The 12,403-nt window shown below is 38.0% G+C and overlaps 2 protein-coding genes across 5 annotated transcripts in view; one reads left to right on the forward strand and one right to left on the reverse strand.

Moving 5' to 3' along the window:
• Positions 1 to 12,403, reverse strand: part of LOC149543802 (ribonuclease J-like) — a 306,576-nt gene that overhangs the window by 123,070 nt on the left and 171,103 nt on the right. The gene's annotated exons all lie outside the window — the stretch shown is intronic.
• On the forward strand, positions 9,228 to 11,750 carry LOC149543803 (uncharacterized). The gene is made up of 6 exons (XM_089796544.1): positions 9,228 to 9,844; positions 9,990 to 10,288; positions 10,529 to 10,842; positions 10,940 to 11,163; positions 11,274 to 11,461; positions 11,557 to 11,750. The coding sequence occupies exons 1-6, from the start codon at positions 9,228 to 9,230 to the stop codon at positions 11,748 to 11,750; spliced, it is 1,836 nt and encodes a 611-aa protein (XP_089652670.1).

The raw sequence follows: 12,403 nt of genomic DNA on the forward strand, positions 1-12,403 counted from the left end.
TCATTTTACATACACTCATGATTTGATGTCTTATGAATCTTCATCTTACATAATTCTATGATCTAACTCATTATGATCCTATGATTTCTATTTGCTTCAGCTACAATTTACATTTTACGTGCAACTTAGTTACGTATGCGATGGATTTATCATTTATGTTCCAAACTTCAATGTTTATGTATGTTAGCTTCTATTTGATGATGTTATAGTGTGTTTAAGTTATATTCAATAAAGGGTGCATGAAATAAGTTTTAAATTCTTAAAATCTCTAAATGTCAAGGGATTTTCAAATTTGTCGATTCATGGCCAATTCACGATTCGATTCGGGCTTACCGATTCTAATCCGATTCCGATTTTCAATACTTTGATTGAGATAGGTGCAACTTTATTTCATCAAGAATCAAAAATTCGTAGCACAGGAAGAAGGGTTATTACACTACCTTCATTGTGCACCTTCATTTTGTGTCTAAATTTCAAAAGTGTAAAACCCTATAAACCTCAAATAAACCTCTTATACAATATACTTAAATTGTACATACTATAACCTAGGCTTTATATCCTCTATTGTCATGACTCTATCCCAAAATCCTCACAGCTATAGACTATGGTCTACATTGCATAATTTCAACTTGTGATGTGAATACATATACTTTGCACTCTATTGATACTAACTAGAACTGTGTAGCTCATAATTATCACCAAGGACCTTTGGCCTGTCACAACTCTTGTCAATAATTGTATAATCCAAGGAAGTCGAGTAATAAAGTTGAAGTAGCTATACTGTAAGTAATAAATACCAGAAAATAGGTAATCACGACAAGTACAATATTCACCCAATGGGTTGATAAGATTAGGAATAAGTGACAAGGCTTTAAGTTACTTGCCTTCATCAGTAGAGACAAAGAGCTCTCAAGAGAATTGAGGAGGGAATGCAAATGGAAACCACCAAAGGAGGGTTTAGTTAATTGAATTTTGACGATGCTTCAAGTGGAAATCTAGGGATAGCTGGTATAGGATGTTGTATTCATGATCACAAAGGGGAATTAGTTGCAGAACTCACTAAACTTGTCGGCATCACTCCTAATAATATAGCGGAATTTACGACTTTATCAAAAGGTTTAAGACTGTGTAGGAAATTGGCCATAGAAAAGCTGGAAATTGAGGGAGATTCAACTTTACTTATCAATGCAATTAGGAAAGGAGAAACTCCAAATTGGGAGCTTAATGGTCTTCCTTCACAGAGTACAAAATTAATTAGTTAATTAAAACATGTTACTATTAATCACATGTATGCAAAGGGCAAGTAGTGGTGGATAATTTAGCTAATTTAGGACTTGATGAGGATACAAGGGGTAATGGGTTGTTTTAGATTGCATTCTAGATATAGATGATGTTACATCCCAATTTTTGACCTAACTTGAAATATAGCCATTGAGGTTCGCATGAAATTAGTTGGCAATTTAATTTGTTATAATCTGGTGAAATGGTAAGATAGTTAGTCGTTATGATTTCAAGTGAAGATGACATGTTAGTTGATCGTTAATCACTAACTCATGGAATTGAGAAGATGGTTAACTGTTATGATTAATTAAGATTAAATAATTCATTATGATAATATAATTTAACTGCGGGGAATTTTCTTGCAGGAAAAATGTCAATACGGGTGGAAGCATTGTCAGAAAAGAATTAGGCAGGAGCATCACCATCACTGGGCAAAAGGGTAGAGGATCTAGCGACTTGAAGCAGGATACATCTGCAGGATCCGCATGAGTTATTTAATAAATAATTTAATTAAAATAATTGAGTTAAAATATAAAACATATCTTAAAGGATTTTAATTTATCTTTCATCATATTATTTTTAACAATTATTTATATACATGCATTTAAATATAAAAATGATTTGGCATCATTATATTTTAAAGCAATGTTTAAATATACTTATAAGATTATAATAATGTTCAAAATATAATATCGTTTGAATTATAATATTCGAACTATAATTTTTTTTCAACTTTTTATTTATCTTTTCTTCTTATTCTTTTCCCTCTTTATTTCTCTTCCCTTCAAATCAAATTAATGTTTGTATTCGAATGATCATCTTGGTATTGGAATGGGCAAGTAATCTTTTTTGTGATCGGCGGAAGCCAAAGAGTCTTTTTAAGACCTTTTAATATTTGGAGTCAAGGGAGAGAGGGAGACGTAAGAACTTCCATTTCCACATTCATCCTTGGTTAATGCAATTTCTTTATAGTCGGTACCCTGCTATAAGTCCAGGAGATATCCGATACGTCTGCAATATCTGAGGAAGAACGGATTTCAAATTGATTGTAAGGTTTCAAACAGAATTAAATATAGATCAGGTCATGTGAGTCTTGTTTCAGTCAGCTTTTATATTCTTTTATTCTAAAAATATCTATACTTGTGTAGAATTGTTTACCCTTAAATATCTTGCTGTTGTCGAATGTTATTGAGTAGAGAAATAAATTTAGAAAGTATAGTCAGATGCGTGACTTCCAACCACAATAACTTTTATCAGCAATCTGATATCTTGTTCTTGATTTAAATTTGATTAACCATGAGAATTCAAGTGAGTAGTATAAAGCAATATCTAAGCTCATGTATTTCCCAACCATCATTTTATTTCACCTTTCTTAATCTTTGCCAGCTTAGATTTGGCAACATTCAAGGGCAGATAGCGGAGTTGATACGCTTCCCTCCGGCACACACCACAGGGGAAACCCATTAGCGTCAAACTCGGATTGAAGACCATTAATCACAGCGAGTTGATTAATAAGAAGTTGCATGCGGATTAGTTGCAGAGACAACATTAAGGACGGACGACTCCATCTACATTTGCCCCTGCATTTCCTGACCGCCGGCCAGCAGCGAACTTAGATCGGGCGTTACTCAGGGAACATCGCAATTTTCATCTGAATCAAAATTATGACCAGTACAATAGAAGAGGGACGAAATCGAGACTGTTTGACGTGATTACCACCAGAGCAAAATGTCATCATTTTGGAAGCTAATGTAATCGCAGGTTCTTATGACTGATCCTATTGCCAAGATTTATTAGGTTCTTTTTACTAGCCTTGTTCAGTTGTAAATTTTTTAGATTCAATTACTCTCCTGGATTGCCAATAAAATATAGTACTTGCAGTTGAAAGGTCCGTAGGTGTTAGATGATATGATTCTGAAACATTTGCATTGTTCAAACATTATACTTGCTTGTATATATGGTTGTATGATTAGTGTTTGACGAATTGCTAAAGACAGCACTGGTTATGACAAAAAAGGACATTCCAGCAGAATTAGAGTTGATTGCTAATTGTTTTGACGAAATGACAACTCCTTAAGTATTAAGTTTTTTTGGTGTTAAAAGTAGCAATAACCCGTCGGGGATATTTCAGTGGTATCAGAGCAGTAGACCTGCCATCCTGTTGGGTAGAAAATATGCAACCATATTCAAAAATTATTTCGCAGGGGAACAACACTAATGTCAGAGCTATGGGTGAAAGACAGTCACAGAGTTCTCCGAGATTCTCCAGAGTTGATGCAACCAGAGAATTTTATAGAAGCATGACTACCGGACAACAGGGAATAGCTCAGTCACTACAAGCTTTGACTACCTTAATGGAGAGAGTTGTTCGAAGTAGAGGTACACCGGATCATAATAATAGAAGTATGGCAGGCTCACAGGGGGCTACAAGGCGCAAATTTTGGACAGCGAATAGGCCTACTCATCCCACTTCCCTAAGGGAAGAGGTTCAGGAAATAGGAGATGATGATTTGACGGATGATCTTAGAGCTGCTACTGCAGAATGGCAGGCATTACCCCCGCATGTGCGTAAACTATTGAACTTTGATAGCTATCTAAACCGAAGGAGAGAACATATGAGGAACAGCCGCCAAAACAAAGGAAAAAAGGGGCAAGGGGTCTCTACAAGTGAGGTATCAAGAAACCTTTACAAGGAGTTTGCAGCAGTTGATGACCAGCATATAGCCGAATCTAGGGAGAACAAAAATCAAACTAGTTTGAAGGAAGATGTTGGGCGCACAATACTTCAGGAGGTAGTGGGAATGGATATTATGCAGATTGATAGTAACTCCCAACTTGATACTCAAGTTGAGACAGTTGTATACAGGTTTCCTACAGGTTTCCCAAGGGTGGTGTCTCAGGTACTCAGGGTGGTTTGGTTCCGACAGGCAATGATTACAATGAAGTGAGTTCAGATGATGATAAGGATGTTGATGGTGAGATACCAGGTAGAGTTGAGCAGACATTATGTATTCATGATTTTGCTGAGAGAGAGTACGAGGCTCAGTTAGATGCTTCGTCACATGAGGATGAGAATGGCTGTACTTCTCATGATTTATCCAGCCAGCTGAAGGTGAGCGAAGACAGTATTGTTACTTCATTATCTCATCATGACAAGATGCGGGACTTGTTAGAGGATCACATCCAGATGATTCAGTTACAGAGAAGACATAAGGAAGTTCAGGCAAAGTCCTCTTGTGTTGACTTACAAACGATTAGAGAAGGAATGGGAATGATGAAGTTGAGCTATTTACATCTTCTATCAGATCGTGACCATCTTCTTAGACTTGTCAGAGACTACTCAGATGCCTTGAGAAGGAAGGAGGGAATTGGCAAGTTTTCTTGCAAGCTTGAAGTCACTCAAGTTTCTCAGGTAAATACTCCCTTGGCATTACAGGACGGGAAGAAACGTGGGTATGAGCACGACATGGAGCTGAGCTTGAGTTCATCTTGCACTCAGTTTTTGGTAGAAGACAAATCATATGAGGTTGCTGATAATGTTACGCATTCATCTTGCATTCACATCCAGGATATAAGGGCAATGACAGACAGGTTTGTGGAGTTAGTTCGTCACATTACTCAAGTAAGGAGTTTTCTTGAGTTACCAGCTGTTCCTTGTTTACGGATACGGACTCAAGAATGTTTTAGCAGCGTTTGGAATTCAGTTGACCGGAGAACACTTTATGGTAGCAATGATTGTTTGGGTGCTATCATGGATTTGATCGGCAGAATACACGGTGTTGTCTTTCCTTGTGCCAGCAACTTGTCCGATGTTGGTATTGGTTTTTATACACCGGTGTTGGGCTTAGTTCATATTTTCAGACGACCATTTTTGCTGAAAGGTGTTGAAGATTTTTCATATTTGACAGTGTGTACAGGGGAGTCCCAGGATCATATTGGCCTTGATGACATCCAGGAGGATGAAATGGATAATTTTGAAGATTCAGCTTCCTTGACAAATTCTTTGGGTACAGAGAAGTTTGACAGCAGTACTACAGTTTTTGACATTTTGGATGTTGATATGAATCTTGGAGATGATTCGCCAGTTATGGATACTCTTTTAGACAGAGCACCAGAAGAGGCTTGTAGGAGACAGTTCAGCCAGAGCCATCATGTGACTAGCCAGTTGAAAGTTAGTAAGCAAGACATTGCTATCGCTTGTGAGCATTTTGATACTGCTCGTCAATTGTTGGCTGTTACTGGTTGGAGTACTTCTATGACAGATGAGTCCAGCGGTGGTTACCTTTCTTTGGCAGATATTCATGCCTTGCGTGAAGCTGTACGAATTTTGAAGCAGGATTACTTACGATTGGTAGCCGACCGTGATCACCTGGTTGAGTGGGGAAGTATAGCTTATGAGGCACTCTTGGACCGTGAGGAGGAGGTGAGTGAGCTTTCCCAGGAACTCATAGCGACTACTGAGGTTTTAGAGGACACACAGCGAGATCTACAGAAGTCGCAGTTTCAGTTAAAAGAGGTGACTGTGGAGTTGGAGCATTTGCAGTCGAAACCAGCCCCAAACCCAGTTCACCTGACCATTGAGGTGGATGGTGGTGAGTACACTCCTGCGGTTGCTACTAAGGAGCATATTGTTGAGGCTGACATACATATTCAGGATTTGGTAGTAGCTGGTCCTAATGAGTTCAGGATACCAGTAGTGTCAAGTCCCCAAATTGATTCTTCTCAGATAAATGATAGTGTGGTTCAGTTGAGTATGCCACCCTTACAGGAAGATCAGTTGTGGTGTGCAGGGGATTATGTTGATGCTTCCTCGTATAATTTTTACTGCACTGAACCGTTCATGGAATATTTGCTGGATAGTGCACGTGTTCATCTGGATTCGCATAAAGTGACAGAAGGTGTTCTCATCCAAGATACTAGTGTTATTTGCAGATTGGTTCAGAAGATTATAGGGGTCCTTTCTACTATGCTACCTCATAGGGATCTCAAGGAGAGGTTTGTTGAGAAAAGTGCACAGGATCCTAATCAGCCTACAGCTACTTGGAGTCTGAGATTGGAGCCATCTATTGATTTTCCGTTCAGTAATGATGAGCTAGCAGCAGAGTTTGGGGGTTCTTACCGGCATTATATGGTGGAGTACGCTCATCATTTTTCTTTTGACCTAGAGATAGAAGGTTTGATTTCACGCAGGTGTAGATCAGCTCCAGTTTCTTACCATCCATTTTGGGATGGATTGGCACCGTCTTTTGAAAATAGAATTAGTAGTTGCAAGTTGCACAGCCTGTAGTATCGACACACTCGGAGTAGTTTATCAGAGATTGGCTTTGATGGTAGTGACTCAGGTACTTATTGTTGTTGTCATATCCACAGTGCAGCTGGGTGTAGGTGTCAATTAGGCGGGGGCTTGAGTCTTGATAGAGTCGATGTTTCAATTGGCTTGAGCTCTACAGAATGGTTTCTTCCACCATCATCTACAGTTGGTTTTCAGATGATTTCATCAGAGTTGTCAGTTGTTTTGGATATTAAGTACAGTTTCTCAGCTCCTGGTTTTGATGATTTCTCCACGAGAGTATGATGTGGATTGGGATGATATTCCAAAACCTTGAAAGCCGTCTATGTTATTGAGCCGGATGTGTAATGGAGAGTATGGTCAGTTTTACATTGCTAGGTTGAGATTAGTCTTATTATGTTGTTGTTGGCTTTCTGGCTTAATATAGGGTTCATTATAGATCTTCATCAAGTATCCTTATGATTAACATCAATTACGGAAAATTCAATGATAAATGAATGAACCCACATCAATGACCATGTAATTATGAATACTCGTAATCTAAACACCGAGGGATTCACCTGGCAGAGAGGCCAATGAATGGTGAAGAGGTGAATATTTAATCTGAAAACAAAATCAAGAAACCAGATTTGAATAATGAATATTTAATAGCTCATACTTGATCATGTTGTTGTAAATCCTGTCATCAAGTTTTGTGGTGTGGATAAATATCAGGAAGCCCAGTGGATGGGAAGATGTCCCCTATCTGTTCCGGGTAGGGAGGGCCTTTCTCATTAGAGATCGTGTGGGGATAAGATTTGGTCCGAGGTTGGGTGGTTAAACCCCTAGCAATGTTTCACCTCTCCCCAAGATGTCAATTGTGCGTCAGACAGAGATAAGTAATGGAGACAATTGTTATCGAAAAACAGGTATTATCACTTTTATTTATGAGGTAATATTAAATTGATTTATTTCATTGTTACCGTTATGCAAGAAATAGATACGTGGATTGTTTTTCATTTATATGAATATTGAATATAAGTATATTTCTAATCTTGAGTTATTGTCACAATTAAGCATTCGGAAGGAAAGGAACCTGAAGCCTTAAATTGATTGAGTGATGACTGGAATCCTGAGTGATACAATGGGCTCAGAAGCCCTAATAGAATCCGTGGTAACAGAAGCCCTAAATTGAATCAGTGGTTTCGGAAGCCCTAATTGGATCAGTCATATCGGAAGCCTTAATAGAATCCATGATATCGGAAGCCCTAAGTGATATAGCAATAACAGAAGCCCTAAATGAACCAATGGTAAATGATGCCCTAATTGATACAATGGTATGTGATGCCCTAGTCTAAAATATAGTGGTATTTAATTGTAATTATCATTTGATTTTGAGATAGCAATTTTTAGATGTTAGTCATCATGTGAAATTGTTATAGTGTATTTGTGGACTAACCCAAGTGGTTGCAGAAGCATCCCTAGTTTGATTTCAGTCTCAATTTTTTGAAGTATGTGGTTTTCAACTTCTGTAGTAATTTCAATTGATGGTATTTCAAGTTTTTTGTTAAGAAATTTTGTCTAACTGATTTTAATGGTAAATCTTATTCACATGAACCTAAATGATATAACTGTCTTCCTATGAAACAAAGTAGTAATTGTATTCTTTGAGTAAGTTGGATGTTAATTTAGACCCGAGAAAACAGGATGTTACAGATGAGATAGGAATATAATTACTTCGGTCAAGTTTTAATAAGACCTCTTAAGTAGTAGGTCCTTACTTTGATGTTCTCCTTATAGGAAGGAATAGCCTGGTTTTAGGGACCTTAATTAGTTTCATTCTTAAGAAATCATCCGTGTTCACCATGTCACTTTATAATGACTTTGTTGATTATCATGTACCACGCAACCTTAGCCTTTCGATGGTCAATGTGTTGTCTCATTCATAGATGGAAAACTCGCCGAGTACTCGGCGAGTTTCAAACACTCGCCGAGTTTTTCAGCTCGGCGAGTTTTTGGCCACTTAACTCGCCAAATCAAAAACTCGGCTGGAAGGTATTTACTCGCAGATTAATCGCCGATTACTCGGCTAAAACTCAGCGAGTTTTAACTAAAAACTCGCGATTTCCTAGCCCGCGGACTATGACAGCTAAAAAGGGCACAAAGTTATTTTTTTGCTCATTGTTTGTTGTATTTGCATTGTCTAGAGCCTTGAGGCATGGAGAGAAGAAGGTTTGGAGGCATTCTTAGCTGATTGCAAGTGATTCAAGACGGATTTGAGTGGATTTTAGAGGATTCTAACCGGTTTTCGAAGACAAATTTCTTTCCAGGTATGTTCATTTTATCATAGTTTGAAATTTTTTTATAGTTTTATAACAAATGTTCTTTTGTTTTTGTTGTTGTTTGTAAATGTTTTCAAATCATTTCAAATCATTTTAAGTTTAACTCTATGTTTGAACTTTGAATCATTTGAAACCCTAGCTTCTAAGTTTTAACTTTGTTTATTCATTTTTCTATAAATTTATGTGTAGGGCAGCGATCAAGCATTAAAAAAATGACAAACCCGCAAGAAGAGTGGCCACAAACACCATGCCCATCTGCATATATAGGCACTCGGCCTAAAAATGCAAGAGATAAGGCATGGTGGTATGCCTATGAAGCTCCAAATCCAAATGATATGGGGAAGGTGATATGCATTCCCTGTGAGAGAATTATTTTTGGAGGCATAAACCGCCTCAAATACCACCTTGCAGGCATAAAGAAACATGACTCAAATCCTTGTCTCAAGGTAACTGATGAAGAAAAAAGATTCATCCATGCCCTACTTGCAGCTGCTGAAGAGAAAAAATTGAATAGGGAGAGGGCAAAATTAGCTATGAGGGCAGCCATAGCTGAATCAGAAGGAGCTCCTTTTGATATGCAAGAGGAAGAAGAAGCACTTGAGAACATACCAGGATCTCTTCGTGGCCCACAGATCCGCAAACAAAATTTCTCATTTACTGGTTCCACTTCTTCTACATCTCCTACTTCTTCATCATCACCATCCGTATCCCCATCAGGGATAGGTGGTTATTTTGTGCCCAGGAACACACCTAGAGCACAGCCATCATTAGAGGGCACTGCATGGTTTAAGGAGGTGCATGAGCAAACTGATATTGCAGCAGCTGATTTTTGGTTTTTCAACAATATCTCAATGAATGCCGCTGATAGTCCCTATTGGGTCAATATGGTGAATGCAATGACAATATCAGGCAAAGGGTACAAGCCGCCTAATCGCAAGGATATGAGTGGAAGGTTAGTATTTTACTATTTAGTAATTGTAAATAATTGTGATTCACTTTAGTTCATTGTTATATTTTAAATCTTAATTGTTATAACTTATTTCCTAATTTTTTACTAACACTTACACTTTATTTAATATTACACCTAAATTTTGTAGGTTGCTTGACAAAGTGGTTGGTAGGGCAACATTGTTGATAGAAGACCAAAAGAAAGAGTGGAAGAAGTATGGCTGCACCATTTTATCTGATGGGTGGACAGATGGAAGAAGTAGAACCATTATTAACTTCTTGATTGCTTGCAAAGATGATGTGGTGTTTTGGAAATCTGTCGATGCCTCCAACAAAGTGAAAAATGCAGCCACATTGGCTTTAATGTTGGCGAATGTTGTCATGGAGGTGGGAATAGAGAATGTGGTGCAAATAATCACAGATAATGCAGTAGCATATGTGGCAGCAGGTAGATTTAATTTTTTATATTTGAATCAATATGAATTATGAATGTAATGCTATGGAATCTGGATAATGGTATTATTCAATTTAGATTTGATGTAATTTGTAAATACTAAATATGGAAAGTTTGTTATTGATTATTGATTTTTTGCTAATCTTTTAGGTAGAATCCTCTAAGAGAGGCATCCCACACTTTTTTGGTCACCTTGTGCAGCACACGTCCTTGACCTTCTTTTGGAGGACATAGGAAAACTTGATTGGGTGAGTCCAATTGCGGAAGATGCTAGGCGAGTCACGAAATATATCTATAATCACCCATGGGTTTTCAGTTTGATGAGAAAAGCCACTAAAGGCAAAGATTTGATGAGACCTGCTATAACAAGGTTTGCAACGGTCTTCTTGACGTTGCAAAGTATTCTTGACCACATATTGGCTTTGAAGCAAATGTTTGTGTGTGCTGATTGGGTTGCTTCACCTTACGCAAAGAAGCCCGAAGGAGAGGCTGTGGCACGAATAGTGTTTGATGATAGCTTTTTTGCAAAGGCTAAGGAGATTGTGGAGGTAACTTCATTATATTTCTAGTGTATTCAAGTTTCATTATCAATTCATAACTTACTATGTTATTAACTAATTTGTATTTTTCAAATTTCAAATGTAGATGTCTCTGCCCCTGGTTCTAGTCTTGCGCACATGTGATGGGCAGCAATCCCCAATGGGAGGTCTTTATGAGGCCATGGATAGCGCAAAAGAGGCTGTTAGAAGTTACTATCATGGGGATAGTCTCAAATTTGACCCCATTTGGGAAATAATTGATAGGAGGTGGAACAATATGCTCCACCAACCTATTCATGCAGCAGGCTACTTCCTCAATCCCAAATTCAGGTACTATGATAATTGATTGTCCTTGAAGTTGGGATTTTAATAAGTCTTTATTTTACTTTACTTTTTAAGGTTGTGTAGTAAGATTTGATATCATTTTCTATTTGTTTTAGGGCTGATGATTCCTACTCAGATCCTAATGGAGAGGTCATGGAAGGTCTCTCTAAATGCATTGAGAGAATGATATCAAGTGAAGAGGAGAGAGACCTTATTGTGACCGAACAACAAATCTATGTGGAATCAAGGGGTCCTTTGTTCTCTTCTATGCTAGCAAAGAGAGCAAGATCTACTCAAGCACCAGGTAAAGCGTCAAACTTTAAAAATTTTGCTAATTGATAAGTTGTGCTTCTGATTTTTTTTTTATTGCTTTATAACTTTTTTAATTTTGTTTTGCAGATGCTTGGTGGGCAAGTTGGGGTGGCAATACCCCCAATTTAAGGAAATTTGCTCTCAGAGTCCTATCCCAACCTTGTAGCTCATTCCATTGTGAGCGCAATTGGAGCTTATTTGAGTCCATCCATACAAAGAAAAGAAACAGATTGACTCAAAAACGGCTTAATGACCTTGTTTATGTGCACTATAATCTTTAGTTGCGCATAAAAAAGGCACAGCTCTTAGAACTACTTGGTCCGCTTGATCTAGATGAGATAGATCCTTATTCTGATTGGATAGCACAGGAGCCAAGTCCATTGTTTACACCAGATGAGATCGCTGATTTGGAGAGGCAGGCCATGGAGGGGGAGGCTAACGCTGATTTTCAGTTCACTATGGATGACATTGAGAATGAGGACGAGGATGATGATGATTCAGGCGAGGATCAGGCATTACCATTAGGAGGAGATGCATCCTCTTCTAGGACGCCGAGCCAGTCAGTAGGGACGTCGAGCGAGGGGGCACAACCACAGAGTTCACAGTCACGCAGCTCACGCCCTATCCCAATGCGGGGCACTTCTTCTAGGACTAGACCCCCTTGCTTTCCTGCTAGTGCAAGTGGAAAGAGGAAGATGTGATTGACATTGTCAAATTGTATTGATGTATTTAGACTTTTAGTATTTACTTCTAGTTTGACAGATTGAAACTATTTAGTAATTTACTATTTTGCTTCCTACCATGAGCATTCTGCATGAGAATGCAATTTTGTACGCATTATACATTTATATATATCTAAACTTTGTTTCTTTCTTTTGTATTGTCTTTAATTAACTTATTAGATGCATCTTCTCATTAAATTTTGCAAAATAAA

Source organism: Cupressus sempervirens, chromosome 8 (genome assembly GCF_028749045.1).
Source record: "Cupressus sempervirens isolate cs-2001-9-10 chromosome 8, ASM2874904v1, whole genome shotgun sequence".
NCBI lineage: Eukaryota > Viridiplantae > Streptophyta > Pinopsida > Cupressales > Cupressaceae > Cupressus > Cupressus sempervirens.

Bases quoted from the DNA above. Each gene is read 5' to 3' on its own strand.
- LOC149543803 (XM_089796544.1), top strand. From the start codon at position 9,228: ATGGGGAAGGTGATATGCATTCCCTGTGAGAGAATTATTTTTGGAGGC. The intron at 9,845-9,989 runs GTTAGTATTTTA...TAAATTTTGTAG, and splicing joins CGCAAGGATATGAGTGGAAG to GTTGCTTGACAAAGTGGTTG. The intron at 11,462-11,556 runs GTAAAGCGTCAA...TTTGTTTTGCAG, and splicing joins AAGATCTACTCAAGCACCAG to ATGCTTGGTGGGCAAGTTGG.